Source organism: Trachemys scripta, chromosome 19, assembly GCF_013100865.1.
Source record: "Trachemys scripta elegans isolate TJP31775 chromosome 19, CAS_Tse_1.0, whole genome shotgun sequence".
In the NCBI taxonomy this organism is placed as follows: domain Eukaryota; kingdom Metazoa; phylum Chordata; order Testudines; family Emydidae; genus Trachemys; species Trachemys scripta.
The window spans coordinates 2231757-2257798 of NC_048316.1; the positions used below are offsets into that span (position 1 = coordinate 2231757).

The 26042-nt window shown below is 44.2% G+C and overlaps 1 protein-coding gene across 5 annotated transcripts in view; it reads left to right on the forward strand.

Annotated features, from left to right (window-relative positions):
• The window catches only part of NPHP4 (nephrocystin 4), a 103247-nt gene that overhangs the window by 44463 nt on the left and 32742 nt on the right, over positions 1 to 26042 (forward strand). For all 5 annotated transcript variants that reach the window (XM_034753047.1, XM_034753051.1, XM_034753050.1 and 2 more), the window contains 4 exons: positions 4600 to 4782; positions 7056 to 7194; positions 23712 to 23770; positions 25359 to 25487. In XM_034753047.1, coding sequence (XP_034608938.1) covers positions 4600 to 4782; positions 7056 to 7194; positions 23712 to 23770; positions 25359 to 25487 — 510 coding nt within the window. The remainder of the gene's footprint in view (positions 1 to 4599; positions 4783 to 7055; positions 7195 to 23711; positions 23771 to 25358; positions 25488 to 26042) is intronic.

Here is a 26042-nt window from a genome sequence, read left to right on the forward strand (position 1 = left end):
CAGTGTGAATGGATTTTAATAATATTGTTTGTGTGTAATTAGGACCCATGATGAGTTCATATTTAATATACGTAAATATGTAAAATAATAAATGAGTCGATCTTTGGAATTAAAAAAGATCCGTCTAATGCTTTTATCACAAAAAGGGGGCAGGTTTGGCTTACAGTAGGTTATATTTATAGTAACTAAATCCAAAATAAGAACATTTTCGCTTCTTCGGTGAAGAGTGTAGCTTTTGTATTTTTGCCATACAGAAAAGCTCACTAATGCAAGATTCTCTGTTACAAGTGCAACCTCCTGTAACAATTGCGTCTAATGCTTTAATAGAAGGTAGCCACAAAGCATTGCTAAAATGGCCAGAATCATTCAGGGCTTTGCATTGCTAGCGTATAGTTAGAGTGAGAGCACATAGATTTGCATTACAATTATTCAGCTGTGTGAGCCAGCACTGTCTGGATGAGCCGTTTTTGCGTTATTTTAGTAAATTGAGACCCTAATGACTTGGCTAAAGATGATCGAATTCAGGGAGACAAGGGATTTTAAAATGGTCTGTTTTGCATGCACTGCCTGAGGCAGACAGCAGGGGAGTCTCATCCTGGTGGACTGATAAATTGGTCCTCTTGCCCTGTTCCGTGTACATGGCTTGCCCGTCTCTCTGTCTAGGGCTGGGGAATTTTCTAGCACGTGTTGTGCAGGCTGTCACCTACAAGGATCCTTTACTATTCCAGCCATTAGTTTGTAGTAAGAATGTGCAGCTTAATCAATAGCAATTGATTTGTTATGAGTCCCTAATTGTCCTGCTAAGAGGACTGTGAGAGGGTCATTGACAATGCAGTAAATGTCGTCTCTCGTTAGAGCTGTCCAAAGGAAAACTAGGGGGAAATGGATATTTATATAAGTGACACATGCCCTACTGGCAGATGGGATTTGTATTGATTGGGAGAAGACAAGCTGAAGGGAACCATACAATTGGAAAATTAGATATTGGCTTCAACAAATTTAAAAAGTTAAAACCCAAGAACCTGCAGAGGTCTGGGTATTGGAATGCAGATTTTTATTTATTTATTTTTGTACAGTGATAAGAAACTTAAATGTATTCGAGCAAAAGTCCAGTTCTAGGTGTAGTTTAAAAAAAATAAAGAATCAAAGTGTATTTAATTCTGGAAGAAGGTCCCAGGGACTGAGAGCTTGGTAGGCTGAAGTCATCTGCTTATCCATGGAACAGGTACAGCACAAGCAGCGGGAGCCGCTTGCTTGTCCCACATTGTCTCCTTACGAATGTGCTTTAAAGCTGCCCTGGAAGGAGCACTGCTAAGAGATCAGTTTAGCCTCCAGGGCTCAGTCAGTGCATGCCCTCAGCCGAGGCTGCTAATAGTTTACAGTAGTTTTAGTGATATGGTCCCTTGTACAATAGGACCTGGGCCTCAGTCATATCTGTGTCTCTCCATCCTGAGACATTCACCAGGCTCATCCCCAGGAACTCAGCACCTACATCAATTCCAAACTGATACTCCCAGAGAGCTCAGAATCTCTGCATTTCTCTTCTCACCTCTCAAATGGAGATTTTTTAATGTAGCCTTTAAATATTTTGGCCAGACTGGGTGGCTCAAGGAAGCTGGTCTCAGATCTAGTCCTGAGGGCCCTGAGGTGTGTGGTTATGATACCTTCTGGCTGCTGAGAAAGCTTTGTCTCCTTACCCACCCAATGTTGGCTGACTGCTCACTGCTGACGTGGGCTGACTTTGAGGTGAAATGCTCCTAGTTCCATTCCCTGTTGCCTTGTGCAACCAACAGAGATTTATAAACACACCTACAAATGATGCTCTGTATCGTGCCTGAAGCTTGCAGTCTGTGAAGATGCTGGTAAATAACAGGTCTTCAGCCACAGTCTCCACTCTCCTGTGACTGTTCGAGAAGGGTCATTCATTGCAACTTCCTGCCCAGTTCATAGATTTTGTTGCTGGCAGAATAAACCCAGTCGAAAAATGGAGTCTCTGCAAACTTCTTCGAAGTCTCTCTGTCCTTGTTGTCATTATGTAAGTGCTGACATTGTCCTGGGCTCTACACTAGGCACAGAATGAGGAAACCCCTTCCCTAAAGAGTTATCAGGCAGCACTGGGGAGACGTTTAAGCTGCATGCCTCCAATGGGGTATTACATTCAGAACGAGGCTGATGGGAAGTGGGCATTGCTGCATGTGCTTCAAATCAAAAAAGAAAAGAAGAAGGGTGGGATTTTAGCGCTAGCCTAAGAATGGGTAAAACTCCTATAGGTGAAAAGTTGGGCCAATGCAGGTGCTTTTAAACGATTCTGAATCCCTTTGGCATGCCCATGGCAATGCCCCTCTTTTCAGCTACCACTGCAGCAAATGCTGTACCAAAGAGGCTACTTCCCTGCCTACATCGCCCTCTCTCCTTCTCTCCTGCGTGATGCACCGGGATGCTGGCCGCGCCGTTGTCCTTGCCTATGAAATTGACACATACAATTCAGCCTGGAGTGTCAACTCATTTAGCACACAAATGCTACCTGGGCAACCCCGTATCCTCGGCCGCCCTCAGAGCGGCTGTCTGTGACTTTCACATTCCTAAAGGGTTCCTGAGTCTGAGATGGGATTAGCATCCATCTGACATGCCGGTGTGCCGTAACCTGCACCGATGGGAACCGTCAAGCCAGGCCATCAATGGCTTCAGAGTGAACCCAATTAACCTCTGCACTCCCTTTATGCAAAGCGGTTAATCCCAAAGCTGATTGCCACGCTAATCACAGCGTCTTCTGTGCCACGATCAGCACTTTGCAGGGAGCTACAAGAGGGATTTCAATCACTGACAGACCTGTGAGCTTGTTTTTGTAGAGACCCTTCTATAATGCCTGATTTTAAGGGGAGGCTTTTAAAGTGATTGTCTGAGTGGAACCCTTTAGCTTCTTTTTAGACTACATTTCCCATCTTGGAGGACCAGGACCAGACGTATACTATTCATACTGCTATGTCAATGCGGGAATTAAAATTATGTTTAATGGTCTCACTGGTCCTTGCAGCAGAAAACAAATCACCGTATCCGTACAGGCAATATGTCATCGTGGGGAACACAGTCCCAGTGATTATGGCAATGATGATAATCCCTCCGCAGGGTTAGTGCTAGCACTCACATTGTAAACCCTGCTAGGCAAAGTTTATGTTGGCTCTGGGTTGAAATTTGGCCAGATAGTTGTAGTGCAGGAGAAATGGGGCTGTCATTTTTGAGCGCTTGGTGTGGAAAATGTTGCATGCCGTTAATCCAAAAGTAGAGGAGGAAAGGCTGTTTGGTTATGTCACAAAGGTATGAAGTGCAGTTATCACACAGCCCGATTGCCAGGAAATGTTGTATCAGCAGCACACACGGCAGAGATTTGTTACACTTGCGTTGTGGATAAACTGGATGTGTACGTGTAAAATAAAACATTCTAGAGATAAATGTGGTCCAACGGTTAAAGGAGGGAACTAGGACTCCAGCCATGCCTCTGAGATGATACGTGGCCTCAGAAAAGCTGATTCTGTTCATGCAGCTGTTCCCAGTGACAAAGTATGTAGATGAGACAACCAAAAACTGGTGCTAAATCTAAGCACAGTTGTAGCAAGCTATTCCGAGTTCTCCATGAGGGCTCAACAGCTCCTTGTAACACAGAAAGCTAATATTGGTACTTTTTTAACAACCTGCAAATTCGGGGATTTGAAGAGAATTTTTTACATTATGAGCAAAATGTGGGCCTGGAAAGACAGATAACATGCTTTAAATAGTACATCTCAAAATTGTGTTGAAACAATGGAAGTTATGGCTACAATATTGAGGTCACGAGGGGAAATACGTAACTGAAGGGAAGAATCCTGGGGTAGTGGATGGTATTCATTTTCTCTGTATTGCACTAATATTGGAGCACTGCTGTTCACAGTCCTTTATTGTGTCCCTCCTATTTATTATTGTTCAGCTGGAAAAATTACCCTTCTGTGTTGGTAGATGGGAGAATATGGTATCTCGCCTCTCAGTAAATATAGCTTCCCTCCTGTATCCTAGGAACACGCAGCCTTCACATGCAGAGATTTAGGATTTTTCAGATATGCAATAGCAGTCTCTTCAATAACAATAATTGTGTGTGTAAATTAGTAACCAACATAGGCCTAATCATGTGGAGTATTTGCAAATATTTGCAACTGCAGTGAGATGAGAGGCTAATTTCTTTTCTAATGTTCATGGGTTGTGCAGAAATGTATATGCATCTGTGTTCATTCTAGGTCAAAACTTACGATGCGATGCACTGTTCATTCTGAATATTGATGATGGTTGAAAGCCAAACAAACAGAAACCTGATCTTTCTTTTATAAGAAAAAGGCTGCAGAGAACTTGCCTGTCACTCTGCCTAGAGGTGATGAGGTTCCAACGAAAGATGACTAAAGACAGATGATTGTTACCATTCAGTAGGCAGAAAATGGCTACTGTTTGGTTTGATCCTATTTGATTTTGGGTTGGATGACAGCAGTCTAGCGTGACCCAGAGATAGAGTCATGGCACAATACCAAATGTTTTTCATCTCTGGTTATTTACTCTCATATATATTTTTAATCCTAGGCATTGTCCATTTCCTCTTTGACTAAAGCAGCCTATATGCATTCCATCCGATGGACTGTTTGGAATCCTTTGCTGGACTCGAGTTCCACGGAAGTGATCTTACCACTTCAAGGAGGCGCCCAGCAGAACCCCAGCCATGTGTTAGTTTACAAGATGCCACCCACCAATATGAGCTCCGAAGAGGTAAAAAGAAGCTCCTCTGAGCTCTCCTTTAGCAAGGGTGCATCAAAACCACCCTGTTTTCAGTACACACATGGCACAGAGCTTTCTTGTTATTTTAAACGCTTCGTTCAATAATCTTGCTAAGTAGCCCAAACCCAATGCAAACCAGCCATTGAGTGAACACACATGGGAAAAGAAGGAAGGATAATGCATCAGAAAATACACATTGTGCATTTATTTTATCAGCTGTTTGGTGTTCATTATTTATATGACATTCATGCCAAGTGCACTGTCATATATTTTGTAAAATTATTTATTTTGACAGTGTTTGGAGGCCCCAATGAGGCTTGGGGCCATTTTTGTGCTAGGTGATGTACGTAAAAATAGCACGTAACTGTAAGCTCTTCAGAGCAAAGACTGTTTGCTCTATATGAACCTTCACTTCCCTTGGAGCTGCCCTTTAATATTAGAGAGGCCAAAGGGAAACCACCAATGTTTGGGTGGCTTAGTAAGGGTCTGTGGTTAGTGATGCAGAACAAGCATCCATCTCTGAGAAATGCTTTCTGTACAGAATTCCATTATAACACTAAACTGGGTCCTTCACATTCACACACTAATGGGGAAAAGCCATAACACTGGAGTCTATTCTTGATCCTAACTGTTGATAGCGTAGAGAGTGAAGATATGTGCCTGTTGCTTAAACTTTGTTAAACTTCACACACAGGGTGGGGGCAAGGAGAGTTTGCAAACATTGTTGAGTGGCTTTGCTCGTCCATTCCGTTACACGTACAGTCTTTTCCCAAGACTTTTTCTGGCTCTAACTGGGAAGCCTCAATGAAAATTTGTTCATCTGCATCTCATAGGAATTGGGAAAGGGTGCAAGCTTTTGACAAATATACTGTTCCTAGATGATTTTATAGTTTTAACCATAATCTGGCGGCGACTCTTGGAGATATGAACCTCATTGAGAAGGCAGAAGGCGCTAAAGAAATTAGTTAGTCCTATGAGTCAAGCTTTTTTATCCCCCCTCACATCTCTCATTTTAAGTCTTTCTCCTGCGTTTGAGCCTTGGCAGTTTGAGAGATTAGGAACCAGATTCTGATCTCAATGACAGCATGTAAATCCATAGTAGAGGCTGCTCCAGTTTAACAAAATAAAACGAATAAAGAATGAATGTTGTATGCTGTGCAGCACAGGCAGAACTGTTCAGGCAAAATAGAAATGGAGAAAAGAATTGAAATTAGCCAACACAGTGGGGGCCTTGGAAGGAAATGCCTGGAATGGGATTGTGTGCTTCAGGAATTAGGTGCCTGGTTCCTGATAAAAATGAATCTATTACAGCTGGGGGTTGAGTGTATTTCATTATTGGCTGGTGGAAAGATTCACGAAAGAGAGCAATCTCCCCTTCCTTTTGTCTCCTGAGCTAGAAGAGACTCATTCTAATTGCTGAAAAGGATATTTGAAGGCTATTTTACATTTAGAAAGGGTTTCTCTAAAAGGGAGTTTTAGCTACGGAAGATTTTGATCTGCTTTTAATACAAGAACACAGCAGTAGTAGAGTCTAGTTAGCAGAATCACACGGAAATGTGCAGCCATGCCTTCTTGGGGTCCAAAGGGTTTTCCATCTAATGCAGTAATGAGGGAGCCTCTGCTCCTTTTTGGTGACTGCACTGATGTCCAGGACTGTTTGGGGAATCATGCTGTAGATTAATGAATTTGTTCCCCCAAAAAACTTGCCAAGATGTTGCTTCCTTCTGTTTTTATCCAAACCTATTTGCTAGAGTTCTTTCCTAGTGCTGGTCTGCTAGTGGAAAGCCAAAGTTCACTCTCGATTTGGTGGACACATTTATGAACAGACCAATGTGTGCGAAAAAGCACACAAACCACATTGTGGTGCTGTAACTGAACTAACAAAAACTGTAACCTAAACCTCTTTATATAGAAGATAATTTTCTTTCTTCCAGTAACCCCAGTTTGTAGAATCAGAGTTACAGTTCTGGTATTAATCCATCCTACCTGAGATCTGGAGGAAAATTTGATGATAATTTTGGAGTTTAGTGTCATTCCACAACCCTCGTGCCTCAAGGAAAATAACTTTCAGACAGAACCAAAGCTTTCTGGGAACCCCGTTTAAAAAAAATAATCTGTTGATAGTTCTGCCTCCATATGCCTTGCGTTACAATTTCTTATTCTAACTTTGTTGGCTGTCTGGCAGAAGAACTCTTTTTGTTCCAGAGAGCGGGTAAAAAGGGTGTGCACAGATCTCATTTTTTTCTACATCTGTTTAAATTCAGGTGAAGCAGGTTGAGTCTGGCACGGTCCAGTTCCAGTTTTCCACCAATTCAGAGGAACATCTCGGGACTTCTGCAAATTCCTTAAGTAACAGCAGAGCAGAGCTCCTCCACTCAGCGAAGCCATCCACACCATCTCTGAGTGAGTATTTTCCAGATTGGTAACTTGTAAAGCGCATTGCTTGGCTTCAATCTCGGCTCAAAAGAAAAAAAACAAACAAAAAACCACTGAACACACAATACAGAAGGCATTGAATCAGGAGCGGCGCCAGGGTTTTTGCCGCCCTAGGCGGCAGCGCTCCTCCTTAGTAATCGGTGGCAGCTCCTCCTCTGAAGCTGCGTTCTCGGCGGCGGGGGTCCTTCTGCTCTGGGTCTTCGGGGCACTTTGGCGGCGTGTCCCGGAGTGACTGAAGGACCCGCTGCCGAATTTCCGCTGAAGACCCTGAGCAGAAGAAGCCCCTCTGGGCGGCCCTGGTTCTTGGCGGCGTTTCCGTGGCCGCTTTTGTTCCCGCCCAGAGGAATCGCCGCTGAAATTCCGCCGAGGGTGGCGAAATGCCGCCCCCCACATTCTACCGCCCTAGGCGACCGCCATGGGTCACCTAGTGGAAGCGTCGGCCCTGCATTGAATGCACCAGCTACAGTAGTGACTGAAGTTTATTTTAATTTGAATTGGTTAGTGGGATTCTCACTTCCTACGCTGCTTTTAAGCTTGCAAAATTCAACTGTGACAGCATAGAACTTGGCAACATATTGTCTGTGAGTGCCCAGGACAGTGGAGGAGTTGTTTCACTGCTACCCATTACCTGGAACAAGAGCAGTGCAAGGCCCTGGGGTGGAGAGAAAAGGAAACACTTTTTACTTAACACATAACTGGCTTGTGGAACTCACTGCTACAAAATATCATTGAGGCCAAGAGCTTTGGAGGATTTAAAACAGGACTGGACATTTTAATGGACAATATGAACATCCACAGTAGGATAAAATATGTAGACAGGGTACAACCCCACATGCTTCAAGGTATAAAACAAAAACTGCTTGATGGGGATTAGGGAACAACAACTCCAATGGGCAGGTTATTCCAGGATATGTCACCTGGGTCTTTGAAGTGTCTGATCTGGCTACTGTCAAGGCAGGATACTGGACCAGGTAGACCATTGGAATCATCTGGTATGGCACATTCCTATGTTGTGTCAAAAGGGGTGGGGTACAGAGACAAAGAACCAAATCTTTCCTGCCTAGATCGTGCTTGGTGATGAGAAGTTTGGGCAAAGTCTCTGTGCCAGATCAACAAGCACGAGGCCTGACCACAACAGTGCAAAGGACCTGAGCGTGTGTTGACCGTTCCCAAGTTCTAGTCCCAGATGTGACACTACCTTCGGGTAAATCACTTCCTCTCTGTACCTCAATTCTCCATCTTAAAATCGGGGATAATGATTCCATCCTTCCTTCCAGGGGAATGATGTGGCTAATTCATTGATGTTTGTAAAGTGATTGGAGAGCCTTCAATTAGAGGTGCTTTTATTGTGCAAAGTACTAAAACCTCCCACTAAGCATCTATGCATGGGCTCATGCACTGTGACCTGTCAGTCCCAGGGGAATAACCAGCTTATCAATAGCACGAGGTTTTTGTGAATGTGGGCTACTAGGGACTGTTTCCTCTTGAACCTGGGAGAAGGTATTTGCAAGGCAGGAAGTCTCTGCAATAAAGTTTTCATCTCCAGTATCTTCAGACCGTCATGGGCTTTGGAGATGTGAACCCCTATAGCCTCATGGAGTGGCCTCCAACAACCACCTGAAATGTACCATTCCTGTATAATGCCGTGGTTTATTTCTTTAACCCCTAGACCCTCCAGATGGTTTGAGTCATTGATATAGGCTGAATAAATAACCTCATTTAATTGTCCTTTATAAAATGTGAAAACACCACTTATTTAATCAGCATGTACCTGTGATGCCAGTGTATTTTATTCTAGGATCTAGCTGAGAAAAAAAACATGTCATTTAGTAGGGTTGGAGGAAACTTGTGGAATTCAAAACTTTGGGAAACCTCACTGACTATATTTTTCATCACGTTTGCAAAACTAGGTCAGGTCTGTGAACCCTCTTTTCCTGTCAGTTAAACACAGCAGTTTTCCCACAAGCATGATTCAATTTAAAAAAGAAGGAAAGAAATCCAACCTTTTCCTAGATAAAGGGAAGGCTTTGCTGTGCATTGGGAACAAAAGTTAGTCTGGCAGAAGTGGTACCCTATGTACACTGTGTGTTCATGTGTGCAGCTAAAATATACTGAAGGGTGATATTTTCCAAATCATTCAGCCCAGTTGCTCCTATTGGAGATGGCGGTAAAATTGCCTTTGACTTCACTGAGAGTTAGGTCCAAGCTGAGTGCGTTTGAACCCTGGCCCCTCCAAGATATTTTTTTTCTCCCACTGCCCTTCTTTTCCTCAGCAGGAAACAAACCTAATATGCTAGTGTTTGAGTTGAACTGGACTGGGTTCAAAATCAGGCAAAATGAATGTGCCCATTTATGCAGCATCTCTTTATATGGAATGATGTAATTGATAGTTTCACCGTGGGAGGTACTATAAAAAATGAACGACTCATTGAAAGCCATTCCCCCCTCTGCTGTTTTTAATCTTTTTCAATTTATCTATGGGTGTGCTAACCAGATTGCTCTCAACTTAACTGCCTGTTTAAACATCAGTGTGTGAGTTTATTACCTTATTAATGTGGTGTTGTTACTGAAGTCTATACGACTATCTGTATTTGAGGAACTGCCAGAAAACGTCATCTGTTAGTAAATGTTTTGCTGCATAAAGTCTCATCTTTAACTCGTTAGTGCCTGTAGGGTGGCCAGTTCTTGTCAGGTGGTGGCCAGCCTCCCCTGGAAACAGAGGCATGTGTAGTACGTAATAGGGAGCCCATTTCAAGTCTCCAGGTGGATGCAGAGGAGACTGTGCAGTTTATTACACAGCTGCCAAGTAAAGTAAGAACATGCCTGGATTTGAGAATCTCTCCTAGTCCTATGGCGTGGAGACCTCCTGGAGAGTTGTTTTTCTTCTCTATCCTCTGGAGATTCTGTTCAAAACAGAATGACATTTTCATGCTTTGGAACCTGTTGATATGAGCAGGGGTTCAGAGCGGCCTCCTGTTGAACTTTGATTGGGGATCCAAGTGTGTTCGTAGCACGTACACTTTGAAACACTGTCTCCCATTGAACTAACGCTAGAGGTTAATCTCTCCTTGGGAACAGCACAGCCACACCTGCAGCATTGCCACTGTCCCACTAGGTGTGGGAGAGGGGGCGTCAAATCATTGATTTTTCACACATCACAATACAGGAGTCTGCTACTTGAAACGGAGGCTGAAATATCATGAGAATATAGTCTAGCAGATTCATCTGTTTATATCTCATCATAGAAATACATAGACTGTGCCTATAGAGCCTGACTCTGCTGAATGCATTTAATTTGAACTTATTTTGTCATGCTCCCTCTAGAGTTTTCAGTTAAAATCTTGCTGTGCATTCTCTCCCAAGACTCAGTAAGAGACTTTCAACACATAACAGCTTTTAAGTTATGACTGAAACCTTTTCTGTTTGAATATTTCGCAAACTGCTATGGGTCCTTTGGTAACCCTAATGATATTGTAGCTGTCAGCTTTAGGGACGCACTTTGACTTATAGATATGAATAATGCACCATATTTTGAAGTATTAAAAGCAGCTAAATGTGGGCCACGTTATGCCTCATGAAATCCACTAGAGGGCAGTCGGACCATGGGTTTTGCCTTGTAAATATGTACTGACTCATAATCTGCGTTCGAACTTTCTGGCTTGTCACAGTCGGGTTGGTTTGTTTGTTTAATAGGTTTTAAAACAGAAATCTTGAAAGGGCCAGTTGAAGCTTTTTAATAGTGGCGTTTCCTTGGGTATGTTGAGTTAGGATCTCCTGGACATAATTGCAGGACTTTGCTTGAAGTGTCTTTTCATAAAGGCAATTGAGTTGGCATTAATCAATGTAATTAAATGGATTACAATGTGGAAAAAGGAGAGGTAAATTAATCTGAACAGGTACTTCCAGTGCCATAGCTATAGGGAGCAAGGAACCTGAGCTATCGTGCAGAATGTGAAATGACACTGGGCTGCAGTTTTGAGCAGGAACATGCTGTAGCTAATAGTCTGTAAAAACAAAACAAAACGCTCAGCATATTTGGAGGACCTCAGTGCCACAATAATAGCACAATGTGTAACCAAGTGAGAAACCCAAAGTGTAGATCCTGGGACATCTGCCTCTCTCCCTCTCCGTGAGAGCACTGCGGAAGTGGCGCGGTGAGCTTGTAAAGTCTTCACCGGTGCTGCTGTAGGTAATATTTTACTGACTGAGCAGAGTTGGCATAAGCCAGATTTCCTCTTGCCTAGAAGAATGTTATGATGACTGCCAATTGATTAAGTCCCATCTAGTCGGCATTATTGGTGTTATTTATGTGTGCTGTGGGAGTGCCTAGGAGCCCCTGTCATGAACCCCACTGCGCTAGGCGCTGTACAAACACAGAACAAGACAGCCCTTGCCTCAGAGATCTTACAGTCTAAGTAAAGGGATGATCCATTAGGAAAGGTGAGGTATTCACAAGCAGTTTCTACATGCATCTGCCTGGGGCTTACACAGTAGATCTCATGCATTGGTTATGCTGCCTCCCTTTGGGGTGACCATATTTTGGGGTTATTTCACAAGACTTTACCCTCTGTGGCTGACAGACTAAGCCCCCCTCCCCGCCCTGACAGATCCTCACAATTAGCTGGGGAACCAGGAAAGGTTAGTGAGAATTCTTTCCTAGTTAGAGAACCTGAGTTAGTTTACCACACACCAGGACAGCAAGCAGTCTGTGAGTGTAGTGCTCTGGTCTCTTCACTGAAGCCAGTGGCTCACCTACCTCTTCTTTTCCATCATTTTAAGACAAGTATTCGGAAATCCTGCTGGCAGACTTTTAGCCAAGATAAATAACATTCCCAATCTCTTGCAGATTCCTTTGACTTCCCCGTGGGACTAGGAAAGACCAGGTGTAATTTGTCTCAGCTGGGGGTATCCGTCTGTCTGACATGCTGAACATGGATATGAAAAGCTTGTAGACACAATGCCTGGCAAGTAAGCTTAGGTTTGAAAACCTGCCAAGAGTCTTTAATAGAAACAATTCTAATGTCTGGTATCTCAAGAAGAACATGAATCCTCCTGCCTGTTTCTTTCAAATTACTTGAGTACAAACGCTATTGGCATTTATCGGACACTGGTTTATGGTCCCACAGCCCTAAAAATGCACCTGTCCACTATTCTTGGTTTTGCCTGCCATTTGAACTCTGAGCAAACCTAGTGCCTGGGTAGAATGATAGATCTTGTTCCACGTACACCAGGGACTAGTGTCGGGCAGTCGCCGGTAATGTCCTTGGAGAGGCTTGGTGATGGAAGCCGCAGCCAATAGAATGAGCGTAATGTGCGTTTATCCAGAGTCTGTGCATTTAGACTATGAGCGCAATGGGCATTTATCCAGAGTTCCTTCTGCTGCTGCTTGTCAGAATTTCACAGTTTCAGTCAATCCACCAGAATATACTCTCCAGTCTCTGTCCTTTCTACCTATGCACCTTGAGAGATCGCTTGACTTTTAAAGGAGACTAGTGCAGACCTTTGGAAAGCATTGGCAGGTTATGCTTCCTTTGACAATGACATTTACTCTAAAGAACACTGTCAACATAGTTATTGCTTTGTGTCTCTCACAGCTAGTTTTTGATAATGTCAGTAGAGGCTCTAGTTTCTGCTCATTCAGCAAAAGCTATCGCCCTAAAAGTAACAGTAATAATAAAAAAAACCTTATGGCCTAATTCTGCAGTCCTTAAACTCCCATTGGGAGTTTTGCTTGATTACGGACTGCCAAATTTGGCCCTTACATTTTATATTCTTCCTTTTACCTCCGAGCATCCCCCAAGTAATTTCCGGAATTAAGATTTATGTAAGAAATCTTTCACCTGTCACTGAAATGCAGCCACTTTTGGGGTCGAGTGTGAAATCTAACAGCACATAGCATCGCAACACGACAGCCTGGGATGGCAAATGAAGAAGCATCCATTATCTAATTGAAAAGGGGCAGCTTGAAGTAGATGTCAGTCTGCATAACTTGTGGGGCTGTGTCTTGGAGATGAAGATAGACTTCTAACCCAAATTGCTGCCTCAGGGATATATCATGAAGAGACACCAGATCCAGTCTGAATCTCTGCAAGGACTGTTCGCATCCTTACACTCCTCCTGCCTTTCTCCTCCAGCTCACTGCTTGTTAAGATTAAGTGTGTCATTTGACGGAAGGGGGTCTCTAACTTAGAGACTTCTGTGCTTCAGGCAGCATCACAAGGCTCATCAGCCCTTCTCCTCTCCCTGCCTTAGCTGTGTGTTAAGAAACCTTGTCCCACTGTGCTTTTCAATATAATTTGCTGAGAACCTTTTTATTTGGTCTCCTGATCTCTACTTAATTGCTTGCTGAATATGTCTATTCATGGACAGCAGTGAGATCTTGATTATATCTATTCAGGGAAAGTGCTACCTCCTAAAATTCAACACAGGAAGCTGGTTCTGTTGCATGGTGGTTATGGGTCACAATTACCGATAAGTTATTTCAAGACACACGTCTGGCTGCCTCTCAAACCGTTACCATCACTAATACCCAGTTCCTTTCTTTGGTGCCACGTGCATGCCTCAGAAAATTGAATAGGAGATTGTTGCAAAAGGGCCTTACCTAAAAGCTGATTTCGTTCCAGCTATCCGATTTACAGTCAGGTTCTTAGGCCGTACCCGGCCCTGTAGTCGCTGATTGGTACTCGTATCCAAACAGAGCCGAGAGGGTTATTCTGTTGCCTTCCTAGTAGTGCATTCCCCCATTCCTACACTCTTGCCTTGCATGTGACTTGTTAGAGCGCTCTCCCTCATGCCTGTTTTGATTTGGGGCTTCGAAGTGCTCACCTTCACCAGCTCGAGAGCGATGTCTGCACAGCCTCATTCAGTCAGGAAAAGTTATTTAGTGCCCGTCACATAACCAGAGTGCCCCTGGAGAACTTTCTGACCAACAAGCTGTTTCAAAATCTAATATGGAGCAACACGCAGGTTGTGTGATGAGACATAGTTGCTGGTTAGGTGCATTTACATAAGGGGCAGATTCTTCCTCTGTTTCACATGTATGTCTGCAACCCGATGCTAATCTCTGCTAATTATCCCTCGTGGCTGCACATCTGCTATTAGAATCTGACCCAGGATGTCTCTTTGCTGGGGCTGACCATTAGTCTCTAGATTCTGCAGCCGCGGGGAAGAACTTGCCTTGAAAATGGCTGCAGCAGTTTCTGTGCTGCCTGCTGCTATTACACAGATTCCCATTCCCTCCTGCCAATGGCCAGATACATTTGGGCTGATGGTTTCTAATATAAAGAAAGACATTTCTGGTATGGGGAGCGAAGAAGGATAAAGGGCCAACATGATGAGGCTGTTGCTCCCATAGCAACTTCTGAGACCTGTTTGAAAAATTCCTAAACCTACGTGGAGTCACTATAGTTAAAAACCAATCGTCTGGACTGATCAGAGTTTTCCCACAAAGTCGCTTCTGCCATCTTAGAAACCCTGTGTGCTCACGAGGAAGCTGTCATGCTGGGTCACGTGGAAGCCATGTGTTCCCTACCCTTTGAATGTCACAACGCCGGGCCACCTTTCCTTCCAGGCAGGTCCAGTTTTGAACCACAGTCTCCCAACCACAAGGTGCTGCAGAGCACATTCCTCCAGAATTTCATTCAAGTGATACTTTTGGGTACCCAGGAGAGAATAGATCCTTCCCACACTGGTTCTTTCAACAAAGTGACCATCTTTGGCCTGTGTCTCTGCTCCGTCTACCCCATCCTCATCCTGCATGACCAACTGCTTGGGCTCCATTTCTATATCCTCATGTCTCACCCTCATTGTGCAATCCAAAAACAATTCCAGCACATTTCTCTGCATGAACAGCAGCAGGTTGCTAAGCAACAGCCTCATCACGTTGGCCCTTCATCCTTCTTCGCTCACTACTTTCAGGTTAATAACAGATTCGTTTAGTTAAATATAGGCAGGTCTGTTTCTGCGTCCCGTAAATTCAGCAAACTCACTGTGCATATCTCATGTTAGTGGCTCTCATTAACTACATTATGCACATTGGCTTTTCCATCCTTGAGCAAACTCCTCCAGTTTGCACAGTTAACATTAAATTCCTATTAGCATTTATTGAAACGGAGGCAGCCTTACTCCAAAAGACCCAAGTCTCTGCGGCAGCACGGCTATCCCGTCCATACAACACCTGTCTCCTCGAGGTACAGAGGGGAAGGATTGCAGTTCAGCAGGCTTCCATCAACACCCAGTTTATTAGTATTCCTGTCACTGGTCCTAGTGCAACATTGCAATCCCACCTTTGTGTCCCTAACTATGCCATAGACACCCCTGCTGACAGGAAAAAGTAAGGGAGATCATCAGAAGGTGTGAGACTTCAGGAATGGCCCAGAATTGTGCCACGTATTGTTGGCACATCAGTGACTGACCAGCACATGTGCATAGTAGAAAGAGCTGCAAGATTCAAACCCTGCCTGCCACTCCTGGGTGTCTTTGATTGGATAGGCTTCCTATGTCTGCAACATTCTGCTCTCCTATTGCGTAGCATGACAGAAATGCTACCCTGTGAATTCTTGGGACCACTAAAACTAACTTTCCACATGGGACATGACATCTTCGAGATCATAAGCCATTAGCGAAAGCTCCGGGTGGCCTCTCTGGAATGAGTTAATAGTCTGTGTCTACTTCCTGGTGCTCTTGTCCAGTCCCTAGTTCAGACCTCCACCAAATTAGCAATGACTGCCGTGCTTGTTGGCCATGTGAGCATAGAGGACAAATGTTTGTAGAGCCAAAAAGATTGAGCCTGGAGACCTGGTCTCTGCAGGACAGGGGCAGGACACCCAGGTTATGGGTGATGGCAGGGAAGCTTGCACTGTTGCTGTCCAGGTTGTCCCTGTTCTGGGGATCTGAGACTTCATTCCTCAGAGTTGTCAAAAAAAGCTTCAAATTCACGTTGACTATTTTTTTTTTTGTGTGAACTCTGACAGAAACCCGTTTGTTACTGGCGATTGCGACACGCCATTCTCCTCCTTTGATGTGAACCTCCTCAGGAAGCACGTCCCACCCCGCCACTGCTCAGCCTGCGTCCCGGTCTAGAGCCTGTTTTATGTTCAGGGGGAGCTGGCTCCAGCACACCTCCCTGCGTGTCTGTACTGAGCTGCCTGTGTGGGTCCCAGCAGTGTCCTCGTGTCACGTGCCCAGTCCGGTAAAGGTTTTGTTCTAACGCTAGAGCTGATCTTGCTGTATTCTCTTAGGGTGATTTATGCAAAAATACCTTTGTAGTTGTGCTCGTCCGGCCCAGACTTGCATGCTGGGGGCTCTGTTCCCGCAGCACAGCTCCCTTCATAGGCTTAGACTGAAAGCCAGAGTGATGCAGTCACTTCCCTTGTTCAAGAGGGCTTCCTAGAAAGTAGCGAGAACTGTTCCAGGCAGGAGGAGGAACAGATTTCCAGGTACAGGATCCAGAACCGCGGGGTACCTTTGTTAGCCATCTCAGCAGAGAAGCAAGGACTCAGTGGGACACAATTATTAGCCCTTTCCTGCTGACTGTAGCAGAGATGCACACCAGTGGCAGGAGAGCATAGGTAGCTCGCACTTCTGTTGTATGTGCACAGCTACATGCTGTAACTGCCTTGCAGGAAAGAGCGGATTCAATGCCCAAGAGCTGCCAGTCTAGCACCTTGGACAAGCAGAGCTCAGTTTTGTTTCTTTTTAAACCTTAGTCCAATTTCAGGAGGGGATTCCAGACAGGAGAACTCAGCTAAGTCTCAGCTGAAAAGCAGCGTTCCTTTCCCTGCCCAAGGCGGTTAATGGCAGACACACCATCCCTCTCCACCCAACCCAGACGCAGAATGCAGTGTGCTGTGACAATCCAAAAGGAGGGACATCAAAATCATTCATGAAGGAAGCTCAAAATGCTGTGAGATTCCTGCCTTCAGTGTTGTTAACCCTGATGGTGCTTTCAACCTCATGAGACCCGATTGCTGATATCACTAATTTTCAACAATAACATTAAGGGGACACCATTTTTGTGTGGCCCAAGAAAACTTTGGGACTAAAATGAAATGAGGGACATTGGAGAAATATGGATCTCTCTCTCTCTCTCTCTCTCTCTCTCTCTCACACACACACACACACACACACACACACACACAGAGGAACTTGAAAGAAATAAGTCCATTTGCAACTTTATAATTAACCCTTTTGGCTCCTGATTTCTCTGCCAAGGGCAAGCTGGCTTCCAAGCTGTATGGTTTGGTATGTGATCAAGTGTTAGAAAATCTGAATGAAAAATCTTAATTATTTTGCTGACAGCTGCACTCAGTGAGTGGAGACTGGCTGTGGAGTAATAAAATGTCATGAAAAATTAATCTCAGGACAGGCCTGGATATTTGCGCAGTTGGCAATCTAATTTTACCTTTGTCTCAAGCAATCTTTCCAGATGGACACTAGTTTTTAGATTCAGTTGGAAGGTCGTAGTGTACTCCAGCCCCTGACTTTGACTTCTGTGTTATATTTAATAAACAGCTGGAAACTATCTTATGGTAAATTCTTCTGGAATATTTTTCCTGAAGAGTGACTAATGCCTCCTGGAGATCTTTGAAAAAAGTCTGTTTAAAAACAATTCTGCTTGCTTGTAGCCTAGACTTTTTAGACTTCTTTGTATTTTATAAGACGGCACATTTACATGGAAACAGAGTTAGTGTAGGGCAATAGAAATTTGGACTTTGTATTTTAAATTATTGTCCCAATATAAAGTTTTTTTCAGAGTTTTTTTGGGAGGTGTTAACATCAATTAATCTTGAGTAGAAATATATCTGACATTGTCAATGTTCTATAATGGTTTTAAACTAAAAGATCAATGCAAAGCCTAATAATTTCTAAAATGACTCTGAACCCTGTGTTCAGTGATGGGAGAGCTCACTCAGTCAAGCTGCTTTAAATTGAGTTGATTTATTGACCAAGAGTGTAACAGAAACTGACAGAACCTTTCCTCAGCTGGTGTGGGAATTGGCACCTTCCAGGCTTCAAAGGGGTGTGTATGGGGGAGGGGGGCGAAAGGGGGGGACAACAGGATACCAAAAATGAAGCTAGGCGATAAGAATGACTTGGGATTTGTTATGTTGTGTGTCTATGTGTAGTGTAGAGAAATGGTGTTTTCCCGTGGTGGAAGAGGGGATTGGAAATTAGGAGATCTGAATTCTTATCTGGGATCTGCTGCTGACTCCCCAGGTCTCTTAACCGTGTGCCACCTCAGCTTCCTCTCCTGTGAAGTTTACTCACTTCAGAGGCATGTTGAGAGTCACAATTAGTTAGCCCTTAACAATAACTTGATGCATGCTTCTGTGGGAGTTGGGTGCTAGATTCCTTTGAAAAGTCCGGCCTCATTGTGTTGGGATGTTGCACACAGGTGGAACAAAACATAACATGTGCTCCCTCCCTTCCCTGCTTATTGTTTCAGTTTTCAGGTTGTTGTAAGGAGGAGGAGTGTTTGAGCTGTCAAGGAGCGATGCTGTGCTCTGTAATGCTGCCCAGAGCGACCAAGTGCAGGGAGACAACAGTGGTTCTGACTGAACATACGTCATGAGTGCTTCTGCCCCTTCAAGAAAAGCTAACTGCATGTGAGGGGACGTACTGAGCATCCAGAGAGTGCACAGACCCGCTTGAACAAATCTAGGTTTGCTCGAGAAGGGCCTTTTAGGGTTATTTGTAAAAGGCCTGCCCCCTTCCCTTTATTTTTAAGTGCACCTAGAAATCCCCTTCAGTGTTCATGTTGGACGGAAGCTGGAAGTTAGTGCAATGATGGCGATTATTTGGGGCAGCACCTGTGGCTGTTTTTCTGATGTAAGCGCAGTAGCGTTGGATCACATTGTAAAGCAGCAGGCAGCTAGGAGACTACGCTACACAAACAGACTTCTGAACAGAGTCCACCAATCCGCTCCCATCAGTCTCCAACCCCTGCCAGAAGCCCAAAGGCACGTGGAAGCTTTTAGTGGAGTTTTTTTTAATCCCACATTGTTCCTTAAAAAAAGTAACATCTTCTGATAGGAGCAATCCCCTTTCTCCCTAAACTCTGCAGTAGAATAACCGACAGAGACATCCTTAAGGTGCCTCCTTGCCTTGGGCTTAAAAGACAGAACTCTTATTGTCACTGGGCATCATGTTGTGGCGCCCCCCGCAGTGGGAATTATTGCGTAAGTAAAACAGACTCTGTGTGATCTGATGTGCTACCTAAAGGGCTCCCCAGTCATTCAAATGTTCCAGACTGAAGTGCACTTAGACGCTGATTCCTGCCTTTCCTTTTTGATTGGATAAAGGGGACATCTTCACCTGAAAGAGCTAGTGCTGTGCACTGCTAGGGCCATGGTGTTGCCTATTTTGGCCAATAGGATGGCTGTTATATCATCCCATTTATTAAAAGGGACATAAGAATTAATTCTGTTCTGGGATGCGTCCAATGGATTAATTCTCCAGCAGTTCCTTCTAGGTGTCTCATGGCTGCAGACCCTGCTTATTCATTGTAATCAGAACTGATGCTTGTTTTACCTATTTAGAAGTTGATCGTAATTACAAGTGCACAGCAGGACTTGGTACAATCTGTTAGGTCAGATCCCTGTTAAAGATAATCACTCATGCAGCATGTACTTCTCTTACAAGTTACAGTGTGAATAACCTTTTTTCTAGCTACTCTTGGAAAAAAAAGGTTACTCTTGGAGAAGGACTGAGCAGATGTTGCACATAAGCTTTGAAGCGCTCAAAAAATACCGTGATTTTACATGAAACAGATTAAAGCGAGTAGTTGCGAAAGAGGCTGTATGCAAAAGATAGTCTTTGCACCAGTTTGGGATGCAGAACTATTTTATTCTTGTCTTTTTTACCTCATTGGAGGTTTTCTCTCCCTCTGAGACTCACATCAGGACTTCATGGCCAAAGAAGCTTGGATAGACCTCCCATCAGTCCAGTTGCTTGTTGTGCCACACACTGATGTCTTTGGCTCCTTACACAATAGATGTAATATGAAGAAACTACATGGACATGTTGAGGGGGTCCAAATACCAGTGCTACATGTACACAACATTGCAGGGCCTAGCTAAACACCTGCTGCTCTGGTTGGGTCCTGGTGGTTTCTAAACCACAGAACACAGTGAGAGCCACTAGAAGGCTCACAAACTGTTTAAAGGGACGATACCTAGTTCCTATAGCCCACACCAATCCTGCTGTTCTGGGCAGCAACAGTCAGAATTCTAAAATCAAACTGAAATCTCGCCTTTGCCATTGCTAGAGGCCGGCAAACAGGGTGTGGGGAATGGAGAACTGACACGTGGTTCTCTCCCACTTGCACTGGGTGGTTGACATTCTTTCCATTTTGTTTGTGTTTCTGCCCCTCCTGGTACCAGTGTGTGATAGAAGTTGCAAAATGCTACAAGTTGGGCTCTTCCTGTGGCTTATACAAGGCATCCAAGAGCAGAAAGAGTAGAAATCCCCCAGGGAGGCCTGTTCTCCTGAGATTTACGAGGCAGTTTGACAAACCTAATAGGATGGGATCCTTCAGACAGGATCTGGAACAGGAGTGGAATGTTTGGATGCTTACGTCCTGTTTTTAAAGGGACAGTCCCATATTTAAGCCATCCTTCAGATGTCCCCCCCCTCCCCCGCCGCCCTGGGTCCTGCCCCCAGGTAGCGCAGGGCTGCTCCGTCCCCTAGGCACCCTCCCCTGCTGAGCCATATCTCTGGCAGGTTCCCTGAAGCCCCTGCAGTCCAGCTCCCTGGGCCCTGGTGCACAATGCAGCCTTAGGGCTTAACCCCTTCCTGCCCGTGCTGTAGCCAGGGGACAGGAGGCGGCAGGGTTATGTCAGTGGCCAGCAGCAGCCTGGGTTTGTTAGCTGCTTTTCGACAGTGTGCGGGTAGGAAGGGACCAGCTGCTTCCAGCCGGGGGTGGGGGGTTGGGAAGTGAGCTTTGCAAAGACATAGGCCAGGTCATCCTTTCCCGCCCCTCCTCCTCCTCTGAAACTGGAAACAGCTCCTGTCCTTTCCCTTCCGCACAGGGCCGAAAGGCTGCTGCTGGCCACATTCTGGCAGAAATCTGGGGAAGGGGGCCATGTGACCCTGTGTGCTTCCCTCCTCGTGTGTTGTCTCAGGAAGACGTGGTGCCAGGTACCAGGAGAGGCGGGTCCTGGGGGCCCAGCCAGGCATGGTGGGCGGAGAACGCCGGGCAGGGAGGGTTGGGTCAGTTGGAGAATTGGAGAAAGCAAAACTAAGTCTCAGCATTGCCAGAAAACATCTGTGCTTGGAGTCTGTGCAACAGGATTTCTTGCTTAGTAGAAGAGCAAGTTCATCTAGTGCCAGAGAACAAGTAGACCAGCCAAAGATAAACACAACAAAACCCAGGCAATTTCAGGGCATGAATGTACAAACCGATGAAATAGTGACAAGAAATAATAGAATAGCCATGAAAACCTTAAGTATCCCAAAACGTTCACGTCTCATTAAGCAATCCACTTAGCCAGTACCACATGTCTTCAAGGGAAAATGCAGTACTGTCTAGCGATAGACAATCTATGTTTTACAACAGGAAAGTACTAAATGGCAGATTTAGCCTAATTCCCTTAAAAAACTCCCAGTGAACTGCTACACATTTTTTTTTTCCAGGTGACAATCCTATTGCAAAAGTAAGTCAGCCAAATGGCTGAAATACAGTGTCTCACATCCCCATAGTTAAGTGTCTTCACCAGATCAGCTGGGAGGAAGAGTTTAATCAAAAAAATTTGAATGATAATTAGGAATCATTTAAGAACAACTTACTAGATGCACAAAAAGCCACAATCCAACAACTGAGGAAGAAGGCCATGCTGGTTAAAAAACTGACCTGGTTTAGAGAGAAAGTGAAGGCATCTACAAAAAATAATATATAAGAATGGGAAGTAGATAGTAATGAATATAAATCAGAAGTTAGGAATTATAGAAAATTGATAAGGGAAGCCAAGGGACACAATGAGAAGAAGTCTATGGCCAGCAGCATTAAGGACAATAAGAAGGATTTTTAAAAATATATTAGGACAGAAAGAAACCTGACAATGGTATTGGTCCATAACTAGATGGAAGTGGTAGAATTATCAATAATAATGCAGAAAAGGCAGAAACGTTCAATAAGTATTTCTGTCCTGTATTTGGAGGAAAAACAGATGATATCGTCTCATCACATGGTGATGATAGCACTCTTTCCATTCCACTAGAGGCTCTGAAGGATGTTAAAACAGAAGCTACTAATGTTCGACATTTTAAAATCAGCAGGTCCAGATAACTTGCATCCAAGAGTTTTAAAAGAGCACATTAAATGGATTAAAAACTGGCTAACTGGTTGGTCTCAAAATGTAATTGAAAATGGGGAGGAATCATCCAATCGGTGTGTTTCCAGCAAGGTCCCTCAGAGACTGATTCTTGGCCCTATGCTATTTAATATTTTTATGAATGACCTGGAAGAAATCATAAAATCATCACTGATAAAGTTTGCAGATGACACAAAAAGTGGGGGAGTGGTAAATAATGAAGAGGTCAGTTCACTGGTTCAGAGCGATCTGGATCACTTGGTAAACAGATGCAAGCAAATGATATGTGTTTTAATGGTTCGATGTAAATATATGCATCTAGGAACAAAGGATGTTGGCCACACTTACAGGGTGGAGGACTCTATCCCAGGAAGCAGTGACTGGAAAAGGTTTGAGGTCATGGTGGATAATCAACTAAACTTGTGCTCCCAGTGTGATGCTGTGTCCAGAAGAGCTAATGTGATACTGGGATAAAGAAACAGGGAAATCTCGAATAGGAGTAGAGAAGTTATTTTACCTCCATGTTTGGCACGGGTGCATTCCTTGCTGGAATCCTGCATCCAGTTCTGATGCCCACAGTTCAAGAAGGATGTTGATAAATTGGTGAGGGTCCAGACAAGAGCCACAAGAATGATTAAAGAATTTGAAAACCTGTCTTGTAGTGACAGACTCAAAGAGCTCAATCTATGTGGTGTAACAAAGGGAAGTTGAGGGATCACTTGATCTGTAAGTACCTACACGGGGAACAAATATTTAATAATGGTCTCTTCAATCCTGCAGAGAAAAATATAACACAATCCAGTGGTTGGAAGTTGGAGCTAGACAAATTCAGACTGGAAATAAGGTGCACATTTTAAAAAGTGAATGTAATTAACCACAGAAACAATTTACCAAGGGTCATGGTGGATTTTGCATCACTGACTATTTGTAAATCAAGATTGGATGTTTTTCTATAAGATCTGCTCTAGGAATTCTATGAGAGATGTTCTCTGACCTGTCTGATACAGGAGCTCAGACTAGATGATCACAATGGTCCCTTCCGGCCGTGGAATATAGGAAAACTTTAACTGGCTTTAATGGAAACAAAAATTTGGCATTTGATCAATCCGACAGCTAGATCTCTGACTGTTCTGGAGGCTCACTGCACCTTCTCTTGTCTCTGCTCCCCGATAGGTGCACCATCTTCCCCCCAGATGTTGGTTTCCACTCAAGACTATCCTCAAGGACCTGGGGTAAGTGCCTGATGGTGCAACATGTGCCCTCTGCAGTTGCCTTACTGGGACATTAGATTTAAGCATCAATTATTTTAGTTCGATGAGTCTTTCTTAGAAAGGGGCCAGGAGGGGAAATGTTGCAGCTGATTTTTTTTTTTTAAGTTTATGTTTTCAAATCAATAACAGGTTAAATATGAAGATTCTAAAGGTGCAATTTCCCTCTGGTGTAACTCTGGTTAGTTAATGGAGTGACACCACGGAGACGCATGGCCCAGTCACCACTGATAAATAAAGGAGTTTGAATCTGAGAGAGAAGAGACAGGAAGCAAAGAAGGGGGCTCAGGAGCGGTGACTTGGTTAGAGTGCCAGGAGAAGAGGACATCAACAGTGGTCATTTGTGTAGCCCAGGAGAAGACAGAGAGGAGAAATTTATAGTTGTCTTCAGTGAGAGATGATCAAGGTTTAGGCTACTGTAATCTGCCCTTGAAGATCACTAGATGAAAAGTCAGTATTTCATAAATCATATTTGTACATAATACTGCATAAAAGGCAGGCTTTGAAATAGCCGGTTCTGCTGCTCATCTTTCTTTGATCATATATTTACCTTATTCTCAATTACCATTAAGTTATAAGACAAATAAAAATAATTCTTCTATGGGTTTGTTCGTTTGTTTGTTCCAGGTCAAATTTTTCCCATCAATAAGGCCCTGAAAAATACTGTTGTAGAGAACCTGCCTAGTTCGGTAGTAAAATGTGAAATGTCCACACACAGACATGATTAGTGTATAAACTAGACGGAGAAGTTTAGCGCACACAGCAGCATTTCCTTGAAAATAGCTATTTTCATATAGTGCGATCCAGCTCACTGAGTTATGCCGATATCCCACTGGGTATCACTTTCTAAGGTCTTTGTGGCCAAACTACAACAATTTCCTGCTATAATCCATATCCCCAGAAGCAGCAAACCAGAATCTACATATCATTTGCTGGGCAGAAATCTCTGAGCTGTTCTCAGGCCCTGGACTTTGTATTTTTTGAGGGAGTCATTTGCAGCAGACCAGATTTGCAGGCTTTTGTTCTATAGCACAGTGGAAGTGTATTGACAATGACGTATAATTTTTGCAGGGATAGTTCTCAGGATTTAAGGCCAAATACAAACATTGAAAGCCTATTTGTTGTTTTTTTTCTTGTTACAGAGATCTTTACACGGTAATATTTTTGATGAAATTTAATACTTCATGAGCATGCATTATTAGACTGTTTGCTCTTGTCAAACGTTTGTGGGTTTTTCTGCAAAACAATGTACAGCACACTGCAGCATCAACAGCTGAATTAGAAAACGTAGTTCAGGCCTGTCTGGAACCCATAAGTGTCCGAGCTGTGCTGCGTATCTGAACAGCAGAGGGGTAGCTCAGTTCGGTCATTCCTGACCATTTACATTTGCACAGACCATGTAAAATAAACTGCCAACGTATGTTGGAGTTCCTGGCCCTCCTAATCCAGCAAGATTTTCCACAGTCCAGATTGCACCTTGGCAGTTCCTCCTTCAGCAGCCTCATTAGTAGAGTTAATATCATCATCTTAATTATAATAATTTTCTTTTCAGTTGTCGATATCCCAGTTGTCTGCATCACCCCGTTCTCCTCCTGTAAGCCACTCGTCCAAACCCCCGTTGAAACGGCAAACCGGCTCTCCAGTCCCCCGCTCCCCTGGGATGCGCCGACGTGAACATGCAGTAAGGTTCCTGGTTGGGTTTATGTGGTGGCCCCTGCATTGGCTAGCCCTTGCAGAGAGGGATGTTCCTACCCGCATGTGTTTGGCGTGTGTCCCTTCCCACAGAGCTATACAGTACATGCTGGGCTGGGTTCAATCATTCCTATGGTCATTGCAGCCCAAAATAAATGTGGGGTGTGTGTGTGGGAAATCTGAATTCAAAATGTAGACAAGCCAGGTATGTGAGAACGCATGAACTCTGCCTGCTCGGGGGCACTTTCCTTTATGGAGAGACTGCCCCGGGTACAGTGGTGGGAATGACTCCTGGGTTCTGCCCGTCCCCCATTGCTTGTGCCCTGCCCGGTGAGCTGTGCAGTAGAACATATATGAGATAGGAAAGGTGATGCTCATCTTCTGCTCAGCTGAGTAGGGCTGTGAGGACAACACTTCTGCTGAGAACAGAGGGGGAACTGGCTGCCTGCACTGCATCTGCTGCCCCCACGCTGCCCTGTGAGGAAGACAAGTTGTCTGAGTGGAGCAGCCTGGGCTGGGCAGCTCCCTCAGTGCGCCCTGCAGA